Below are 21937 nucleotides of genomic sequence, written 5' to 3'. Positions count from 1 at the left end.
TTTGCAGACTATGGTCAGTCTGCATAATCTGAAGCTTCCTCAGACTCAAACCCAGGTCCTTGAAGTCTGCATCCAAAGAAGCCGACCCTAAACCACCACCATTATAAAAACATTGTCAGTTGCTGCCCCAGAAATTCCACAGCATGTCATCTTTCTGTGGTGCCAGGGGGCTGTGAACTGTATCACAATACCCAGTCTGCACATACACAGAACAGGTTTTGTGCCTGTGCAGACACCCAAACATCAGATTTGTCTATAAACCATAGGGTTTATGTACAAAGTTGAATTAGGTCCTCAGAGCATTTATATGTTTCCTAATCTGATGTCTAACAAGACTTGACTTAAATAGAAAACATTTGCTGCATTCTGAACATTTAAATGTATTCTCTCCTGTGTGACTCCTCTGATGTTTCACAAGATGTGACTTGCAGAGAAAACATTGGCTGCATTCTGAACATGTAAATGGGTTCTATCCTGTGTGAATCCTCTGATGTATAAGAAAATATGACTTTCGGGAAAAACATTTGTTGCATTCAGAACATGTAAATGGTTTCTCTCCTGTGTGACTCCTATGATGTATAACAAGAGATGACTTTTGGGAAAAACATTTGTTGCATTCAGAACATGTAAATGGTTTCTCTCCTGTGTGACTCCTCTGATGTATAACAAGAGATGACTTTTGGGAAAAACATTTGTTGCATTCAGAACATGTAAATGGTTTCTCTCCTGTATGACTCCTCTGATGTATAACAAGATGTGACTTGCAGAGAAAACATTGTCTGCATTCTGAACATGTAAATGGTTTCTCTCCTGTGTGAATCCTCTGATGTATAACAAGAGATGACTTTAGGGAAAAACACTTGCTGCACTCAGAACATGTAAATGGTTTCTCTCCTGTATGAATCCTCTGATGTGTGAGAAGATGTGATTTATATGTAAAGCTTCTGTCACACTCAGAGCACAGATGTGGTTTCTCTCCTGTGAGACTCATCATGTATTAGATAATAAACAAATTAGCTGCAGAAGGTTTTTGCTTATCAGAAAATTAAAATCGTTTTTGTAAATTCTCCAAAGGTATAAGAAGAAATTACATCTGTAGTTGTCTTGATTAGCGATAAATGTCCCTTTCCACAATGTATTGTAATATTCTTAGTGGAAATTGTGCACATTTGTCCTGTAACAAAAAAATATTATATTAAAAAGAATAAAGGTTACAGGGGTAATTCTACTTTTACAGTAATAGTTTTTTTTTAATTTGGACCATGATATATATTTATATAGACTAACAAACATGGGACCTGATTCAGCTTCACTTGCAGTTATGCTAAATTAGCAATACTGCAACTGTTTGTGATCACATGCTGGGGGCTGCCTAGAACAGGGCAAGGATACCCAGTATGCAAATGGCCGCCAGCGATGCGATCGCATATCAGAAATGATCCATACTGAATAGGCCCATGTTCCAGTCATTTACCATTGTCTTCATATTTGTGTATTTTACCAAATTGCTCAAATATCCTAATTTCCAGTCAGATGAGGCACAGAGTAATGTGGAGGAGTTTATGGTGGAGCTGTCACATAGATTCTTCCTTATAGATACCAGATATAAAGAAGAATATGTATCTTTAAAGGAGCTGCCACATAGATCCCTTTATATACCTGATGCAGAGAAATTTACAAGATAATATGAAGGAGCTGTCACCTAAACACCACTTTATATTTACTAACCTGATGCACAGAGTAATATGTAAGGTATTACACATGTAGACAACAAGCCAGACACAGAACAGCAGAAACAAAACCCAGCTTATGTCTGAAAGAGGATGACTCCGGAATTTCCCTTGTCTATATTGTAGTGTCAGAGGGTGTTTGTGAGCAAAAACCCAGATTCGGCCCGGGTTAAAAAGCCCAGGTCTGACAAGACAAAATCTTGGGTCATCTCATAAAGGTGCATAAATTAATAGATAGTACAAAATATAGAATATAAAGATAACAGTAATATATCCTTTTACATATAATTAAATGATTAAACTATTTAACCATATTTACGTTTAAACGTTTTAATTTTAGAAAACAAGACAATACTGTATCTACAAATGTATTTCATGTATCAGTATATATTTATGTATAATATATTTAACTTACTCTGGAGATTCGTCCTCTGTCTCTCTCTTACTGATCCATCCTCCCAGCTCTCCAACCAGTAACTCATCCAGCAGCTCCTCCATCAGCTATCAGTGGCCTGATACAGCCTATTTATAGTCACTCCTCCCCCATCTCTTCCCAGTAGTTCCCAGGATGACCAGAAGGAATTCTTACACTGAAAGGTGACATGTAAATTAGGGTCACATAACATTAGTATATAGTCATTCAGCACATCGGCTTCTCGTGCCCAGCTCCTTGTCTTGTAAATGAGGTGTAAATATTCCTAAAGTCACTTACTACAATGGGGAATGGTAATTACACACTGGCAGGGGTAACGCCTTGCATTCTAATTAGATCACAGCAGCCTCCGGCCTCCTGTTATGTCACCAAAGGAACCTTTTGTTTAGGAGTCACCTATTGTCCAGGCAGAGTATCAGCAGAAAGAGCTGTTCTACATATCAGCAGGAATGTAACAATGATTCAGTACAAAAGTCTTTCATAAAGAAGCAAACAATTATATTTGTACAGACTAATGTTTGTACAGCTATGATATCATTTTGTTTCTCATGATCTTAAAGACATTCTGATATATATGATGATGAAAAGATAGAGGATATGGGAACCTCAAGGTATAGCCTGCAACTGTATACACTGGATCCAACCCAGTAACTGTTATGTTAACAAATAGGGTGTGGATATGTCACATGGTGCTCCTTTGTATATATATATATATATATATATATATATAGCAAAGACGATGTAGGCGGCACTCAGAATATACTGCACGGCACAAGCAGGTTAGATAGTGACGTTTCGAAGTTTAATCACCTCTTCTTGAGATTACAAACAAGAAGCATAAAACACATACCTTTATAGTATCTCCCCACAACGTGCACTGAGCTCAGTCACAGGTCCGGACGGAAACACCCACTGATGACGTCACCGTACTGAGCCGCAACACCTGAGCACTCAATATACCCACACCCACAATAAAACAGGAATGAATAACAAAAACTTTAAAAAATATACAGATGAAGACATCAGTATATAGTATAAGTGACACTGGCATAGCATAAACTTATACAATAATTGTGAACAGAAAAATGGCACACTGAATAAATCCTCTATATCAATCTCTTCATAAATAGACTGAAAAACCTATACCCCCATTACTTATAAAAAGCAACAAAGTCCTAGCGTCTCGTTGAGGCCCTTTTGGGTCAAAGTTTGAAGTTCAAAAATTCAAAGGGATTCTTTCCTAAGTAATCAAGCAGACCTGTTACCTCCTCGAAGTTTCTCTGGTTCATGATCTATAATAATATACTTAAGCGCAGCTACGCTATGATGCACCTGAGCAAAATGCCGGGCAACAGGTTGATCGCTATTCCCGGACAATAGTGCATTCCTAATGGCTAATTTATGGTTGACCATACGTTCCCTCAAAGTGCGGTCAGTTTTGCCAACATAGCAAAGCACATATGGACACGTGATAAAGTAAATAATGAATCTAGTGGTACAAGTAACCCGATGATCAATCGAGTGTTTACGTCCACTTTGAGGGTGAGAAAAACATGAGCCTGTGATCAGAGAATGACATGTGTTGCAATTTAAGCACCGAAAGCAGCCCTTTCTTAGTGACATAAAATTTTGTTTGCTATTAGCCGAATGTTGTCCGGTAATATCAGTTCTCATAACCTAGTCCCTAATGTTTTTTCATCTTGTGTATGTTGGCATAATGGACACAGTACTCAGATTTAAATCCTTATCCGTGCCTACAATAGGCCACAGTGTTTTGGCTGTTTTAGAAATGGACTGGCTTTATGTATTAAAATGATTTACCAAAGGCAACCGATCACTCTCACGTTTCTTACGTTTACATGTTAGCAATATGTCTCTATCCATATTTAAAGCTCTACATTTAGCCAACAACAATGTCTCCATAGGGTATCCCCTTTGAGTGAATTTGATCATCATTTCATCTATATGCCTGCATGCTACTGTCTTATCACTGCAACTACATTCTGCCCATATAAACTGAGAATACGGAAGTCCGTACTTAAGTGGTTTAGGATGAAAGTTTTCTGCGTGTAGTAACGTGTTCCGATCTGTGGGTTTATGGTACAATTCAGTATGTAATGCTCCATCACGAACAGAAACAGATACATTAAGATAGTTAACACATTCCTTACTCGTGCTACAAATAAACTTAATGGGATGATCAGACTTATTGTGTTTATCAATGAAAAAAACAAATTCTTCCTCAGTTTTAAGCCAGATGATAAAGAGATAATCTATATACCGTTTGTAAACTAGAATGGATTCAGCCACACAACTATCAAAAAATATCTCTTTTTCAGCACAAAACATGTATGCATTAGCATATGATGGGGCCACAGGGGATCCCATCGCACACCCAGCTGTCTGCAGGTAAAACCTGCCATCAAATATAAAATATGTGTGTCCAAATCAATTCGAGTAAATTCACCACAAAATTGACATCTGGTCCAGAGTATGCGCTATTATCGGTCGATAGCTTACGAACGGCTGCCAAACCCATATTATTAGGCATGACAGTATAAAGGCTGGAAATATCCACACTGCACAAAACACTATTCGGAGGGAAACTCCCCAACAACCTAATGCAATTAATAAACAAAGTAGTATCAAGTAAATATTGTTCATTATTAATGATGCAAGGTTGCAATAATGTGTCAATGTAAGTCGCTGCCTTTTGAAACGAACCATCACGGGCAGCGATGATAGGCCGACCCGGAGGGTTAACTAAACTCTTGTGGATTTTAGGTAGGGAATAAAGAACACGTACCACCAGATGATCAGTAATGAGAGCCTTCATTAACACACTAGAAATTATGTTGTTATCCACTGCCAGCTGCAATTGCTCAATAAGTAGTTGAGAAAATATCCTAGTAGGTTCACCTGGTAATAATCTATATACCTTACTATCACTGAGCTGTCTCTGCAATTCACTTCTATACACATGTAAATCCTGTATCACAATGCCCCCGCCTTTGTCGGCGGGGCGTATTGTGATATCAGAATAGCTAGCAAGATCTTTAAGTGCCTTATCTCTGATTTATTCAAGTTATTATTATTAAGTTATTATGATCAAGTTGTTTCTCAAGCATAGCAAATAGGACAGTAATCTGTCACGGTTGCAGCAGGCAGTGACTGTCTATATGAAATTAAATAAATAAATACATGTTATAAGCAATTACTATAGCCAAAATTCTATTCGGTATACTTCTTCTCATTTGTCTCCTATATATGCTTGATGCGATTAATAAATTGAAATGGTCATCGTATTGTTTCCTTCCATGATCATAAATACCTCCTCATAAAACTCACCTCACCATTTATAAAATGAAGAATCATGTATCCACATGTATATACTCTTTATAGATCAGATAGAATAAATATCACCAGAGAAAAGTAATTGTGAGAAACATATCCAGTTATGATGGATTGATCTCGCCCAATATTTTTGCCACAAGGATGAATACCACGTCTAATATTTAATTAAAAGGGAAATATTGGCACTTGTATTTAAATGATATACCCCAACAAATTTGTATTTTTTGAATTTGACTAAATAAAAGCTAAGTTTTAATTGAAAATAAATATACCAATTTACATATATACACAAAAGAGTGCTCCAAACAAAGGAATTTTCTCTCTCCCGGAGTGCTGTGGTTCACCACAGACATCGGATAGTCATGTTGCAGGAACTGCTCTGCTACTTCCTGCACTGCCGCAGTATAGAGAAGAGATGAGGTGCTGAGTGGGAGGTACCAGGGCCGACCATACCATTAAACTGGATACGCGGCTGATAAGGTGCCACAGTAAAAAGGGCATTGGGCATCCTGGACCATGCCCCCAGCCTACCCAAAACCCCATGTGCATCCCTGAAAGTGTTCCTTTTCCAGCAGCAGCTCTCTCTAGATGCTGGGTGGGCTGCCATGGCTGTGTGGTTATTGTCGGCCGCAGAAAGCCAGGCCTTCAGTGTTACTATAACTGTGTCTGGTGCTAGTAGGTCAGGTCAACCCTGCCTCCCCAGTCACCCACTATCTCCAATACCGTTGTCTCCCCAGTCTCCTACTATTTCCCTGTCGCCGATGATCTCCCTGTACTCTTGGCCATGCCCCGTCCTTGTGAGGACAAACTGTCCCTTTAAAGATTTTTTAATCATTAAGGAGTGCAAATATATATATTTGCTTACCAAAAACATAAAGCTTGGGCCGGCCCTTAAGGGGACAGAGGGAAGACAGGATATAGAAAGGGAGGGATGGTTTCTTAGAGGAACACGGATCAGTTGTGTCTGGTCTTGAGTGAGAGGCCAGCCATTGGAAAGCAGAGCGATGCCTGATATAAATTCCAAAATAGCCAATAGAAGGGCCCCTTGCAGCAACAAATCCAGGGTATAAATTAAAGAGTAGTGCATATGCTTGGCCCTTTGATGTATGTGCAACTCAGTAGGATCCACAGCTTCCACAATACAGGGCTGTGAAATTAGATGCAAAATGTAAGTTTACTAACAGATCTATCTATCAATCTATATTTGACACACACATAACTATTCTCTGGAACTCACTATTATTCTGGGTATGTGTGTATATAATATGTATTTTGTACTTTTTTCATTCCCTTTCCTCCCATCTCATCCTGTTAGTTTCTCTGTGTTCCACCTTTCTCTCAGGTTGCGTCTATACCACTTTCAGTTAGTGTACCTGGATGTAACGTCTAGTGAGGGCAGAAGTGGGGTTTCATGCCCTTAAAGTGGTGTTATTTTGTCACAAATTTCCTTTTTTTCCTGTTATCTGGACACCAACAGTAGAAAATTGTATTATCACATCTACCTCCCATCTAGCCCCTGTTATTCCTCTTGTTTTCCTCCCATCTTCCACTGTTCTTCCCCTATTTTCCTCCCATGTTAATAAAATAATGAATGTAATATAATACATTAAGCGCTAATATTTTTATGATTCCTACACACATACATAAATACGTACATATACACAAACACAACAATGTATATACAACACTGATCACACACCCATATCAGTAGTTACACCCCCACCTTCTTCATCCCAACATTCCACCTGTTGCTGAAAAGTTATCCCACCTCCTTGCTGCAGTGTGCTACTCCATGCTCACTGCTCCGACCTCCAAAGCAGAGGAGACAGGGTCAGACTTATGTGTAAGAGTTGTGGAGGGATGAGAAGCTGATAGAAGGTGGGACATGAACTTTTACATATGCACCTGACCCTTAGTAGCCTGCTACACTTTAGATCCTCTCCAGACTCCAGACGGGGGCTCTGCAACAAATATAGCAAAGACAGGAAGGGCAATGGAGGAGGTTGCGCTATTCATGGCATGCACCTGGAGGTGACCTCCTCTATTGTCTCTAGTAGTTCCTTTACATTTACTCTGAGATGATCATGTTTTCCACATTCCCATGGTGTGTGCAGAGATAATGGCAGCATCCTGGTGCATCAGCTGACAGTAGGTGTTACAGGATCGGTAGCATGTGTTACCCATCTATGGTCAGTGTGGAGGGTGAGAAATGTATTATATGCCCATACTGAGGTCAGAGTATAGGGATTATACAATTTTTATAAAAACATTAATAGACCATATGGTGTATATTAAGTATTGTTATTAGCTGCATAATGTAGAGGCCTCGGTGCTGCACATATAACTGGAATTGGAGATATAGCAATTTGAAAATATAGAATTTTTTTTAAAGAATAGTAAAAGACTAGATCATAAATGTTAGTGTAAATATATAGACATCATGTTCCTTATACAATATAACATTATAACTGTACAAGTAGATCTACACAGGTAATCCTTAAGCTTTTAAATGTGATCTTTTCTTTCTTACAGGATAAAATACTGCACAAAAATGGAGCAGGATTCCCACTAAGAATAAGAGACATAGTGGAAAGGGAAACTGTTCTCTGATCAAAAGAAAAAATGGGGACTACATCAACTGCGCACAATAACCAATGATCTCTATAATGTCTCTAAACATTAAGAAGTGAGTCAGTTCAAGGATTTTGGGGTCTTCTTAAGACTTCCTTTTCTTATTCCAATGGGTTGGAGTCCTCTTAGCAAACTTGTTCCAATGTCCCTCAAAAAGAAGAAGAAAGGAGAGCGATATCGTGTAGTACGTCCCAGATTCAAAAGAGGGGAAGTTGTTCTAGGATTTCATAGTTTGACGAATAAATTTCGTACCGTACTCACGTCTAGAGGGAAGTTATTTCCACATATAAAGGTTTCTTTATAGGTCCAGATTACTCCTGGCCGAGCAGATGGATGTTCCAGACTTCTTTCGGTTTCTCCCCAAACGATGACCCAAGGCGGAAAATAAGGGAGAAAGTAGTCGAATTAATAGACCACAACTGTAGTCTATTATCTCAATCAAAATTTATAGACGGAGGGGTTAGCCAGCTTACCGTACTTACACTAAACATGTGTATAAAGGCACATAAAGGTATCTTTAACTGTGATTAATTGCCTGACCATTCACTCAGTGTTGAGAATGTCAATCGGTAAGCGTACCCCACTTACGATCTTCCACTTGTTGTCTCTCACGTAGCGGTTTCTTTCTCCACCTCCTTCTCAGAAGGTGGAATTCCACCCTTGGATGCGCCCAATCATATCGTAAGTAATGCCGGGCTAGAAGTGATGATGGCTGGCGGTACCCAGTATCAGCTCCACATTCAAACACAAAGAAATGAGGGATTTAATACTCATCTAGGGAAATATGGGTGGAGACGTTTAAACTGTTCCTTATACGTTGTGTCCTTTCCAGCCAACTTAAAAGCCAGTGTGCAGATGATCCTCAAACCAGAGAGCACGTCAATAGCAATTGCAATGTTTAGAATTCTGAGTGATAGATAGAGTAGGACTATGGGGGAGACTTTGGAGCAATTGATCAGCTTTACAAATGCCAGAAGGGCTCTGGCATCTGGCAAGCTATGATGAACCCTGCAGAGGATCATCATAGCTTGCCAGATGCCAGAGCCCTTCTGTCAGAGGACCCAACGGATCCCCAGCCACACCTGAAGTGACACTGGGAATGTTACATTCAGTTGTTGCAACATTTGTAAAGCTGATCAATTGCTCGAAAGTCTCCCCCATAGTCCTACTCTATCTATCACTCAGAATTCTAAACATTGCAATTGCTATTGACGTGCTCTCTGGTTTGAGGATCATCTGCACACTGGCTTTTAAGTTGGCTGGAAAGGACACAACGTATAAGGAACAGTTTAAACGTCTCCACCCATACTTCCCTAGATGAGTATTAAATCCCTCATTTCTTTGTGTTTGAATGTGGAGCTGATACTGGGTACCGCCAGCCATCATCACTTCTAGCCCAGCATTACTTACGATATGATTGGGCGCATCCAAGGGTGGAATTCCACCTTCTGAGAAGGAGGTGGAGAAAGAAACCGCTACGTGAGAGACAACAAGTGGAAGATCGTAAGTGGGGTACGCTTACCCATTGACATTCTCAACACTGAGTGAATGGTCAGGCAATTAATCACAGTTAAAGATACCTTTATGTGCCTTTATACACATGTTTAGTGTAAGTACGGTAAGCTGGCTAACCCCTCCGTCTATAAATTTTGGTTGAGATAATAGACTACAGTTGTGGTCTATTAATTTGACTACTTTCTCCCTTATTTTCCGCCTTGGGTCATCGTTTGGGGAGAAACCGAAAGAAGTCTGGAACATCCATCTGCTCGGCCAGGAGTAATCTGGACCTATAAAGAAACCTTTATATGTGGAAAAAACTTCCCTCTAGACGTGAGTACGGTACGAAATTTATTCGTCAAACTATGAAATCCTAGAACAACTTCCCCTCTTTTGAATCTGGGACGTACTACACGATATCGCTCTCCTTTCTTCTGCTTTTTGAGGGACATTGGAACAAGTTTGCTAAGAGGACTCCAACCCATTGGAATAAGAAAAGGAAGTCTTAAGAAGACCCAACAATCCTTGAACTGACTCACTTCTTAATGTTTAGAGACATTATAGAGATCATTGGTTATTGTGCGCAGTTGATGTAGTCCCCATTTTTTCTTTAGGTCCAATTGCATGGTGTTGAGTGACACCTTGGTACTACGCAACCGCAGCCGTTGAGCGCAGTGGTTTACTATATTTTTTTGCTTTCTGTTCTCTGATCAAGCCAACTAAAGATTTCATTACTTTATAAAATTCTGAGGGATTCACAAAAAAACTATTTTCATTTTCTTGGTAGGAGAATCCTTGAAAATAGTAGTTTGACAAAACCAATTTACTAAACCATCAATCCTGATGGCTAACTACCTGTTTGTTGGAGGTGCTCCTGGAATTATGTAGTTAGTACATGACTTTCCGATGTGTGTGGTGAACCGCAGAACTCTGGGAGAGATAAAATTCCTTTGTTTGGAGCACTCTTTTGTGTATATATGTAAAATGGTATATTTATTTTCAATTAAAAATTAGCTATTAATAAATCAAATTAAAAAAAAAACTAATTTGTTGGGCTATATAATTTAAATACAAGTGTCAATATTTCCCCTTTGAATTAAATATTTGAAGTGGTATACGTCCTTGTGGCAAAAATATTGGGCAAGATCAATTCATCATACTGGACAAAAATGGAGCAGGATTCCCACTAATTATAACTTGCTAACAATATCGCACAGTGACGTTATGCTGCGTCCGGGCCTTGCATGCAAATTTGGAACGATGAGTCCAAATTAAGCTGCCTGGCCAGGTGACAGTGAGCCTCATTAATGAGGCGTGGGGTTGCTCATCGTTCATCATTTACTGCGTACACACTGGGCAATATAGTAAAATATATCGCTCAGGAAGGGTCAAAATAAACAACATAATTTACTATATCGACTAGTGTGTACAGGCCTTCAGTTTTAATCTACTTTTAGTTTGAAGAAAGGTTCTAGAAATGTAGGTTTAGTGTTTTGATGTAGGTAAGGACAAAGTGTGTAGTGCAAAAATCAGGACTACTTGCCACAATTTGACAATGTAAATGTGAAATATTACCTGTCAAAGTCACAGGTTTCCAAACACGTTCCTCAAGTGGACACTTACTGCCAATCTATGCCTACTTTTTCCCATTCGCTTCCTGGCTTTGGGACAGCAGACATACTCTGCTATTCTGTCTACTGATAAAGACATCTGGGAACTTGTACAGACCTATGTAAGCTCTGGCAGCAGTGTGCAAAGAACATGGACCACTGTAGACTTTAGCAATCTGCTGCTGCATACCATTGTCTGTTATTCCAGGCAATCTTTAGCACATGTGACCTCTGACCATGGATGTATAATGTACCATCTTCTGATAACTTACCAGGACATGTGACTTCTGACCTCTGAGTGCATATCTCCTGTGCAGTAATGTTTTGTGGGTTTCCTGAAAGGTGGCACTTGCAGGTTGGGACTGGCCTGTCTCCGCAGCAGGTATCAATATGAAGTACCATTGTTCTTTTACAACAACATTGTTTATTTAGTAACATATTTTCAACTGACTATCTGTACAATCTTTGTAATTATTGTATTTTGCAAAGTGTATAATTTTTAACAGCATTAACTTGAGTGAAGCTGCCCTGCATGGTCACTGTGTGCAATTGTCTGTTATCTATAAATGCATTAAAAATCCACAAACTCTTATTTATACACATAGGGGTCAATTCTATTCGGCAACTAAAGAATAGCGCCGGGAATTAGCTCCCGACGCTATTCAATTCTGCTACTAGTTGCCCGAAATTGTCGGGAATTCTTCTCTCATCCCCGGGGGATGAGAGAAGAAACCCGACAAAAGTCCTGCCTCGCGGCCGGCGCGAGGCTGATTCTGTCGGGAATCAGCCTCGCGCCGGGTAGTTAAGTCGGAGAATGCCCGTTCTCCCGACAAAACTACCTGTTAAATCGGCGAGAACGGGACATCGCCGACTTAACTTTAGCTGAGTTGAATAGCGTCGGGAGCTAATTCCCGGAGCTATTCTTTAGTTGCCGAATAGAATTGACCCCATAGAGGAAGTTATACAAATTGGTGCTGTGGTAAAGGGTAGAAAAACTGTCATATTGGTGAAAAGTTAAATGACATTGACCAGGCTTACCCGTTTACACTACACTGAGACCTGGGTCCTTTCCAGGACCAACCCTGCGAGCTAACCAGGTTGGATTCCCGAGTCACATGACCCATGTTAACCCTTTCTTACTGAGCCACTCCCGGATTATCACAGCAATAACCCAAGTTTTTAGTGCCAGTGGAATAGGGGTATTATAGTGTGTATCCAGCTTAACGGGCTAAGAATTTTTGGGTATACAATGCAAATTATTGCACCACTTGCCCCAGCTCCATTCATTTATTTGTATAACTTTTTCATACCTATTTGTCAGTTTCCTTACTACATTTTACAGTATGTTCTAATAGTTTACTGATATCATTTAACATGGATGAATTTCCTTTTATGAAAATGAGAAAATATTTTTTAAACCAATGCACTACACCAAGATAACTGCTATTATCTCTCCTGTGTGTTGTATACCAGTGTATTAGGTGTCAGTACTACCACCCCTTATACCATGATAGTGACAAATTATATTCACAAATAAATAATAACTTCAGGCTGTTTAGGGAGTTTCATTATACAAATTGTTTATTACATTGCACTGGTACATATGATCAGCTACAGATGTTTCTCCTCCCCGGTCTGTAACAAGACTGGTTTATATAAAACACTTCTCACATTAAAAAAAAAATACACATAACCTTACTTGTAACCATATTGCAGTGATATAAGGTAACTTACTTATGAAACACAGGCTACATTCAGGCCCTCAGAGTTACTACTCATGTGATTAATACACGTTATATTTCTAGTAAAACACTTGATGCATTCAGTGGCTGATTCAGATGTGTAAGGAATTACACAGCCGCAGGGAAGTGGATGTGCAATTCTGTACAAATAACACTGAAACACAGCAGGAGTCATCTGTAAGAGATAGACACCTCCTGCATGCATCTGCAAGATCCAAGTGCTGTATCTGAGGTGATGTATCGAGATTCAATATAGAAAAATGTTAAGTTTATGCACCTTGGGACTAAGAACAATCAGGCAGCCTATAAATTAAATGGGAAAATTGTAGGGGAGACAGTAGTGGAAAGAGATTTGAGGGTGCTCATTGATAATAGACTTAGTAGCCGATCCTAATGTCAAAGTGCAGCAACAAAAGCAAATAAGGTATTAGGGGGTCAATTCAATTCAGTGACAGTTTGTCTTCAAATTTCTGACTATACAAACTCCCGTTCATCACGGGAATTTAATTGTCAGGAATGTACTTTTTAGTCGGCAATTCAATTCAGAGAGAGATATTGTAATTAGTCTGACTTAAATATGATTGTAGGGAATTTGCAAACTCCTGGGAATTCAATTGTCAGGAATGTGTTTTTTGTTTTTTTTTTTAGTCTGAAATTCACTTCAGGGAGGGATATTGTATTAAGTCTGACTTAAATATGCAACTTGGGGGAAGGGACAGGAAGGAGACTTATTTTCCCTCCTTTTACTCACAGGAATGTAATGTTAAGGCAAGACTTTGGCGTAGAAGCCACAACCATTTTGGTACTGACATGAAAGGAATGGTAGCAGCAGTGGGAAGCAGTAAATTGTTCTGTGGAAGTGTTGAAAAACATTAATCATCGCTTTATAATGTGACTTAATTGTTGTTGGCACCAGTAGGGTAAGCTTGCTGGCACTGTGACAGCCAAAGGCAGGGAATCACTAATAATCACACGTACTGGGATTGGTTTAGGGCGGCTTGCTTGGCATCATCAATATGGAAGTGTAATGGTTGAAGATCTTGTGCAATCGACTTTAGCCATGTTAGCGTATCACTTACTATTTTCCATTCCTCAGGAATTTGTTACAGTATTTAGGCACTGGTATGGTATTCTTTTAGGCTCCATTCTGCAGACATGTCCAAACCACTTTAAACTAGAGATGAGCGGGTTCGTTTTTTACTCGGATTTACTCGGTTCTCAAAACAGCATCTTATTGGCTCACGGATGTCACATGTTTTGGATAGCCAATAGAAAAAATCCGGATAAAACCGAACTGGCGTTAATTCTGGCGTTAAATCCGAACCCCCTCATCTGTACTTTAAACGCTGTCTTTTAACATAGGATTCAACTGTGGGTTGGTCTTTGAATGGTTTTCGGATGTTTTAATTTCTCCGGTTCATTCTTTTTTTTTAAAGTATATTTCATAAGTACCTCATTTGGAAACATTCCAGCTTTGTTAGGCCATTTTTAAGTATTGCCATTATTCTGAACCATAAAGTAAATTTATTCTAACTGATATGTTGAATACCCTAATTTTTGTGCCAATGGTAATGTCCTTTTGGTCCCTGAGGCCTTTTTCCAGAATTGCAAAGGCAGCTGTGGCACTCGTGATGTCACTTGTAGCAGCTATCTGTTGACCGTTCATAGTTGAACCCAGGTATTTAAAGGTATCCACTTGTTCGGCGGTAGTATGCAGGGTAGGGTGTGTACAGTGAGAAGTAGTGAAGTGTGTGCATTGAGAGGGTGCAGGGTAGCTGCAGTTGTGTTTGCGGGGAGGGGTATGCAGGGTAATAGGTAGTGTACCGTGTGTGGGGAAGGGAGTGTTGGGGGGATGTTTTCATGTGACCGGCGGTCAGGAGACGGACAATCACATGTCCTCCCCCTCCATCCCGCACCTTCACTATCCCGGCGGGCCGCATGCCAACCAACAGGGACTATTCCCATTCCTGTGTGTCCATGACACCCATAGAGTGGGAATAGAAGCCGTGGTGAGCGCAGGGCACCACCGAGCCTTCAGCGCAGTGAGCCCGCAAGGTTCCGCTGCTGGTATGCTTACCACCTGTCAGCCATTCCGCACCCGAGTGTTGGTTGAGAGGTAGGCATGCACAGGTCAAATGTGGATATTTCACTATGCAAATGGGTATGTACCCAACTCCAAATTACTTCTAAAGTTGCAAAAATACTGACCTGCAGTACATTTCTCCATGCATATGTGTTTGCCCTTTTCACTTTGGGAATTGCCCCTGTGCAAATGTCTTATGTTCTCATATAGTAAATACTCAGGGGTCTATGTACACTAAGAGTAGGTTACTAATATGGTAGCATGAACTGTCGATCAACCGATTGTCCAGCCTAGTTTACTAGGTGCAGGGTAGTGGGGTGCAGGGTAGTGGCTGTAGTATAGTGTTTGTGGGGATGGGGGTGTAAGATAGTGTGTGCAGGGAGGGGGGTGCAGTGCAGGGTAGTGACGGATTATGCAGGGAAGGGAGTGAAGTAGTGTATTGGATGAGAGGTAAGGGGGGTACACATAGAGATCAGTACTTAAATTCTAAGCAATCTGCCTAGATTGCTTAGACGTTAAGCAAGGATCTATCCGTGTGTACCCCCACAGTGATAGCAATGCGCAGCCCCGCGCTTCACTATCGCTGGTGCTAGATTGAGCCTGCATGCTGGCTCAATCTAGCACATCACTCATTTCACCGCTGGGTGACATGAGCGACTCCCCCCTCCTCACTCAGTACACATCTCTGGGGAAATCTCCCTGTGTGTATGGGGCTATAGTGTACTGTAGGTGGGGCCGGGAGTAGAGATTAGCAGCAGTACTGTAGTGTGTGCAGGGTGAGCGGTGTAGAGTAGCAGCAGTAGAAAAGTGTTTTTTTTTTTTATTTAGTAGTGTAGTGCAGTGGTTTTCCAAACTTTTTTGTATCGCCACCTGAGTATCAGAATTTTTTTCACAGCACCGCAAGTCCAAAAGTTTATTTAAAAATTCTGAAAATAATATTAAATTAAGTAAAATGTTTTTCGAATGGGTAAATTCAGTTTCAGAACGGATTGAATAGTGCCAGTAGGGGGCTCTTGCAGCTAGTCAATTTAACTCTCCGTAAATCAGAGAATGCCGGTTCTCGCACCTTAAACCTGCTGTTTTGTAGGGAAAACCAGCATTCTCTGACATAACTGCCCTGCTGCAATGTTGTTTGCGGTGCGCTGCGGCACAAAACACATCGCTGTCCTAGTTGGGTAATTATGTACTATACGATAAGATTTGATCGGTGTCCTCTTAAAACTCCAATCAGGTGTATGCAGTCCTTCCCCCTTCAGATGAAATCCTCTACTGCAGCAAGATTATTAGTTGAAACAACTAAGAAGGGAGAGGGAAAAACCACTTGCTAAAGTAGCCAGTGGGAATATAAATGTGTTGGATTGAAAAATGAGACCTATTTACAGCATTTCTAATAGCTTAGTATTAAATTCAAAACAAAAATTGGTCAACTCTCACCCCTTGGGGGATGAGAGAAAAAAAGGGAGAGTTTAAGTCTAAAATTGTCGGGAATTCGAACTCTCTCCCCACCCGCGAGTTCATTGAATTGGTCTGACCATTATAACCTATAGGGAGAACAAATTGTCAGGAATTGTATATACATCGCCGACTAAACAGTCACATTGGCGACAATTGAATAGGTGGGAATTCCAATTGTCGACAAAACTTAAGTAAACTAGTGGAATTGGCAACTAGTCATTGAATCGAATTGACCCCTAGGATGCATAAAACGGGGAATTGAGACAAGGGATGTGAGTGTAATCCTGCCACTGTACAAATCATTGGTACGGCCACACCTTGAATATTGTGTACAGTTCTGGGCACCGCACTATATAAAAAAAATATTGTAACTAGAAAGGGTTCAGAGGTTGAGCCACTAAACTGATCAAGGGGTTAGAGGCACTGGACTGTGAGGAAAGGCTAACTAGGTTAGATATGTTTACACTTGAAAAGAGGCCTCTAAGAGTAGACATTATTAATATTTCCAAGTATATAAAGGGACAATACAGGGATCTATCAGATGATTTGTTTATCAAAAAGGCTCTACACAGGACACGTGGGCACTCTCTGAGGTTGGAGGAGAGAAAGTTTCAAACTGAACGTAGAAAATGGTTCTTCACAGTAAGGGCAGTAAACATTTGGAATACTCTGCCTGAGAATGTAGTAATGGCAGACTCAGTTAATATGTTTAAAAATGGATTAGAGAAATTCCTAGATGAACAAAATATCAAAGGATATAGCATTTAAAGGAAGAGAATGTTAGAAAAAGCATGAATTATAGCTGTTATTTAGATCTACAAACATAATTTAATCTGGGTCATTATAGTTAACACGTTATATACTGATTAGTGTAAGAATTATAATACAGGTTGAACTCGATGGACATTTTGTATTTTTTTAACCTCATCTACTATGTTACTATATTACTATGACAATTGCAATCAGTGGTCAAGACTCACAATGTTTGCAGACCATGGTCAGTCTACATAATCAGAAGCTTCCTCAGACTGGCCGTAGGATACGGGAACCCAGGTCCATGAAGTCTGCATCCAAAGAAGCAGACCCTAAACTACCGCATTGTAAAACATCGCCTTTGCTGCCCCATAAATGCCACAGCATGTCATCCTGCTGTGGTGCCAGGGGGCTGCGAGCTATATCACATGACCCAGTCTGCACATACATAGAACAGGTCTTGTGCCTGTGCAGACCCCCAAACATCAGATTTGTCTATAAACCATAGAGTTTATATACAAAGCTGAATTAGGTCCTCAGAGCATTTATATGTTTCCTAATCTGATGTCTAACAAGACTTAACTTACATAGAAAACATTTGCTGCATTCAGAACATGTAAATGGTTTCTCTCCTGTGTTACTCCTCTGATGTATAACAAGAGATGACTTTTGGGAAAAACATATCTCGCATTCAGAACATTTAAATGGATTCTCTCCTGTGTGAATCCTCTGATGTATAACAAGAGATGACTTTCGGGAAAAACATTTGCTGCATTCAGAACATGTAAATGGTTTCTCTCCTGTGTGACTCATCTGATGTTTCACAAGATGATGACTTTCGGGAAAAAATATGTCGCATTCAGAACATTTAAATGGTTTCTCTCCTGTATGAATCCTCTGATGTATAACAAGAGATGACTTTCGGGAAAAACACTTTATGCATTCAGAACATGTAAATGGTTTCTCTCCTGTATGACTCCTCTGATGTGTGAGAAGATGTGATTTACATGTAAATCTTATGTCACACTCAGAGCACAGATGTGGTTTCTCTCCTGTGAGACTCATCATGTATTAGATAATAAACAAATTAGCTGCAGAAGGTTTTTGCTTATCAGAAAATTAAAATGGTTTTTGTAAATTCTCCAAAGGTATGAGAAGAAATGATGCCTGTAGTTGTCTTGATCATCGATCAATGTCCATTTCCACAATGTATTGTAATATTCTTAGTGGAAATCGTGCATATTTGTCCTGTAAGAAAAGTTTATATTTAAAAGCATAATGGTTACTGGGGTAATTCTACTTTTACAGTAATAGTTTTTTTTTGTACTTGGACCATGATATATATTTATATAGACTAACAAACATGGGAACTGATTCAGCTTCAGTTACAAATATGCTAAATTAGCAAAACTGCAACTGCTTGTGATCGCATGCTGGGGGCTGCCTAGAACAGGGCAAGGACGCCCAGTATGTAAATGGCTATCAGCAATGCAATCACATATCAGAAATGATTCATACTGAACAGGGCCCATGATCCAGTAATTTGCCATTGTTTTTATATTTGTGTATTTTTCCAAATTGCTATATCCTCATTTCCAGATGTCAGATGATGCACAGAGCAATATGTAAGATACTGTGATGGAGCCGATACCTAGATACCCCTTTATCTATACTAATCTGATGCACAGTGTATTATGTAAGGTACTACACATGCAGACAGCAAGCCAGACACAGAAATGCAGATGCAGAACCAGCAAATTGTCCTCTTTAAATAACTAAATGTGGAAATCTGAACAAATTACTGAAAAACCCCGGTTTATGTCTAAAAGAGGTTGACCCGGGAATTTCCCTTGTCTATGTTGTAGTGTAAGAGGATGTTTGTGAGCAAAAACCCGGGTTGGGCCCAGGTTGAAAATCACAGGTCTGACAAAGCAAAATGTTGGGTCATATGTCAAAAAGGTGCATAAATAAACAGATTATAGAAAATATAGAATATAAAGATAACAGTAATATATCCTTTTGCATATAACTAAATGGCTATACTATTTAACCATATTTAAGTTAAAACGTTTTAATTTTAGATAACAAGACAATATCTACAAATGTTTTTTCATGTATCAGTATATACTTATGTATAATATATTTAACTTCCTCTGGAGATTCTTCCTCTGTTTCTCTCTTACTCCTCCATCCTCCCAGCTCTCCAACCAGTAACTCATCCAGCAGCTCCTCCATCAGCTATCAGTGGCCTGATACAGCCTATTTATAGTCACTCCTCCCCATCTCTCCCCAGTAGCACCCAGGATGGTCAGAAGGAATTCTTACACTGAAAGGTGACATGTAAATTAGGGTCTCATAACATTAGTATATAGTCATTCAGCACATCAGCTTCTCGTGCCTAGCTTCTTGTCTTGTAAATGAGGTGTAAATATTCCTATGGTCACAGACTACAATGGGAAAAGCTAATTACACCCTGGCAGGGTAACACCTTGCATTCTAATTAGATCACAGCAGCCTCTGGCCTCCTGTTATGTCACCAAAGGAACCTTTTGTTTAGGAGTCACCTATTGTCCGGGCAGACTATCAGAAAAAATACCTGTTCTACATATCAGCAGGAATGTCACAATGATTCAGTACAAAATTATTTCATAAAGAAGCAAACAATTCTATTTAACAAGACTAATGTTTGTACAGCCATGACATAATTTTGTTTCTCATGATCCTAAAGACATTCTGATATAAAGGATGATGAAAAGATAGAGGACATGGGAACCTCAAGGTACAGCCTGCAACTGTATACACTGGATCTAACCTTATGCCTCTTTTGTTAAAAAATAGGGTGTGGATATGTCACATGGTGCTCCTTTATATATATACTATATATATATATATATATATATATACACACACACTGCTCAAAAAAATAAAGGGAACACTAAAATAACACATCCTAGATCTGAAGTAATGAAATATTCTTATTAAATACTTTGTTCTTTACATAGTTGAATTTGCTGACAACAAAATCACACAAAAATGATCAATGGAAATCAAATTTTTTAACCCGTGGAGGTCTGAGTTTGGGGTCACACTCAAAATTAAAGTGGAAAAACACACTACAGGCTGATCCAACTTTGATATAATATCCTTAAAGCAAGTCAAAATGAGGCTCAGTAGTGTGTGTAGCCTCCACATGCCTGTAGGACCTCCCTACAACACCTGGGCATGCTCCTGATGAGGTGGCAGATGGTCTCCTGAGGGATCTCCTCTCAGACCTGGACTAAAGCATCCGCCAACTCCTGGACAGTCTGTGATGCAACGTGGTGTTGATGGATGGAGCGAGACACTAGTCCCAGATGTGCTCATTTGGATTCAGGTCTGGGGAACGGGCAAGCCAGTTCATAGAATCAATGCCTTCGTCTTGCAGGAACTGCTGACACACTCCAGCCACATGAGGTCTAGTATTGTCTTGCATTAGGAGGAACCCAGGGCCAACCGCACCAGCATATGGTCTCACAAGGGGTCTGAGGATCTCATCTCGGTACCTAATGGCAGTCAGGCTACCTCTGGCGAGCACATGGAAGGCTGTGCTGCCCCCCAAAGAAATGCCACCCCACACCATTACTGACCCACTGCCAAACCGGTCATGCTGGAGGATGTTGCAGGCAGAAGAACGTTCTCCTTGGCATCTCCAGACTCTGTCACGTCTGTCACATGTGCTCAGTGAGAACCTGCTTTCATCTGTGAAGAGCACAGGGCGCCATTGGCAAATTTGCCAATCATGGTGTTCTCTTGCAAATGCCAAACGTACTGCACGGTGTTGGGCTGTAAGCACAACCCCCGCCTGTGGACATTGGGCCCTCATACCACCCTCATGGAGTCTGTTTGTGATCATTGGAGCAGACACATGCAGATTTGTGGCTTGCTGAAGGTCATTTTGCAGGGCTCTGGCAGTGATCCTCCTGTTCATCCTTGCACAAAGGCAGAGATAGTAGTCCTGCTGCTGGGTTGTGGCCCTCCTACGGCCTCCTCCATGTCTCCTAATGTACTGGCCTGTCTCCTGGTAGTGCCTCCATGCTCTGGACACTACGTTGACAGACACAGCAAACCTGCTTGCCATAGCTCGCATTGATGTGCCATCCTGGATGAGCTGCACTACCTGAGCCACTTGTGTGGGTTGTAGACTCCCTCTCATGCTACCACTAGTGTGAAAGCACCACAAGCTTTCAAAAGTGACCAAAATATCAGCCAGAAATCATAGGAGCAGAGAAGTGGTCTGTGGTCACCACCTGCAGAACAACTCCTGTATTGGGGGTGTCTTTCTAATTGCCTATAATTTCCACCTGTTGTCTATTCCATTTGCACAACAGCATGTGAAATTGATTGTCAATGAGTGTTGCTTTCTAAGTGGACAGTTTGATTTCACAGAAGTGTGATTGACGCAGAGTTACATTGTGTTGTTTAAGTGTTCCCTTTATTTTATTGAGCAGTGTATATATATATATATATATATATATATATACATAAATGCATAGTAGAAATTCAGCGGCAGTCAGAGACTGTTCAAATAGTCAAAAAGGTTTGTATTAAAGATTACTGCAAAAATCCAACGTTTCGGGACTGAATCGTCCCTTTTTCAAGATGAGTTACTC

General features: G+C 40.2%; 1 protein-coding gene across 1 annotated transcript in view; it reads right to left on the bottom strand.

The window, feature by feature from the left end:
* Positions 1 to 469: 469 nt before the first annotated feature.
* The window catches only part of LOC134934250 (zinc finger protein 84-like), a 42509-nt gene continuing 21041 nt past the window's right edge, over positions 470 to 21937 (bottom strand). The window contains exons 3-4 of the mRNA XM_063929727.1: positions 17878 to 18348; positions 470 to 935 (exon numbers count right to left, since the gene is read on the bottom strand). Of these exons, the coding sequence (XP_063785797.1) occupies positions 470 to 935; positions 17878 to 18348 (937 nt within the window). The remainder of the gene's footprint in view (positions 936 to 17877; positions 18349 to 21937) is intronic.

The sequence above is a fragment of the Pseudophryne corroboree genome, chromosome 6 (genome assembly GCF_028390025.1).
Source record: "Pseudophryne corroboree isolate aPseCor3 chromosome 6, aPseCor3.hap2, whole genome shotgun sequence".
Classification (NCBI taxonomy): Eukaryota; Metazoa; Chordata; class Amphibia; order Anura; family Myobatrachidae; genus Pseudophryne; species Pseudophryne corroboree.
Note: the sequence above shows the minus strand (reverse complement) of the source record. Positions and strands in the feature narration are given on the sequence as shown.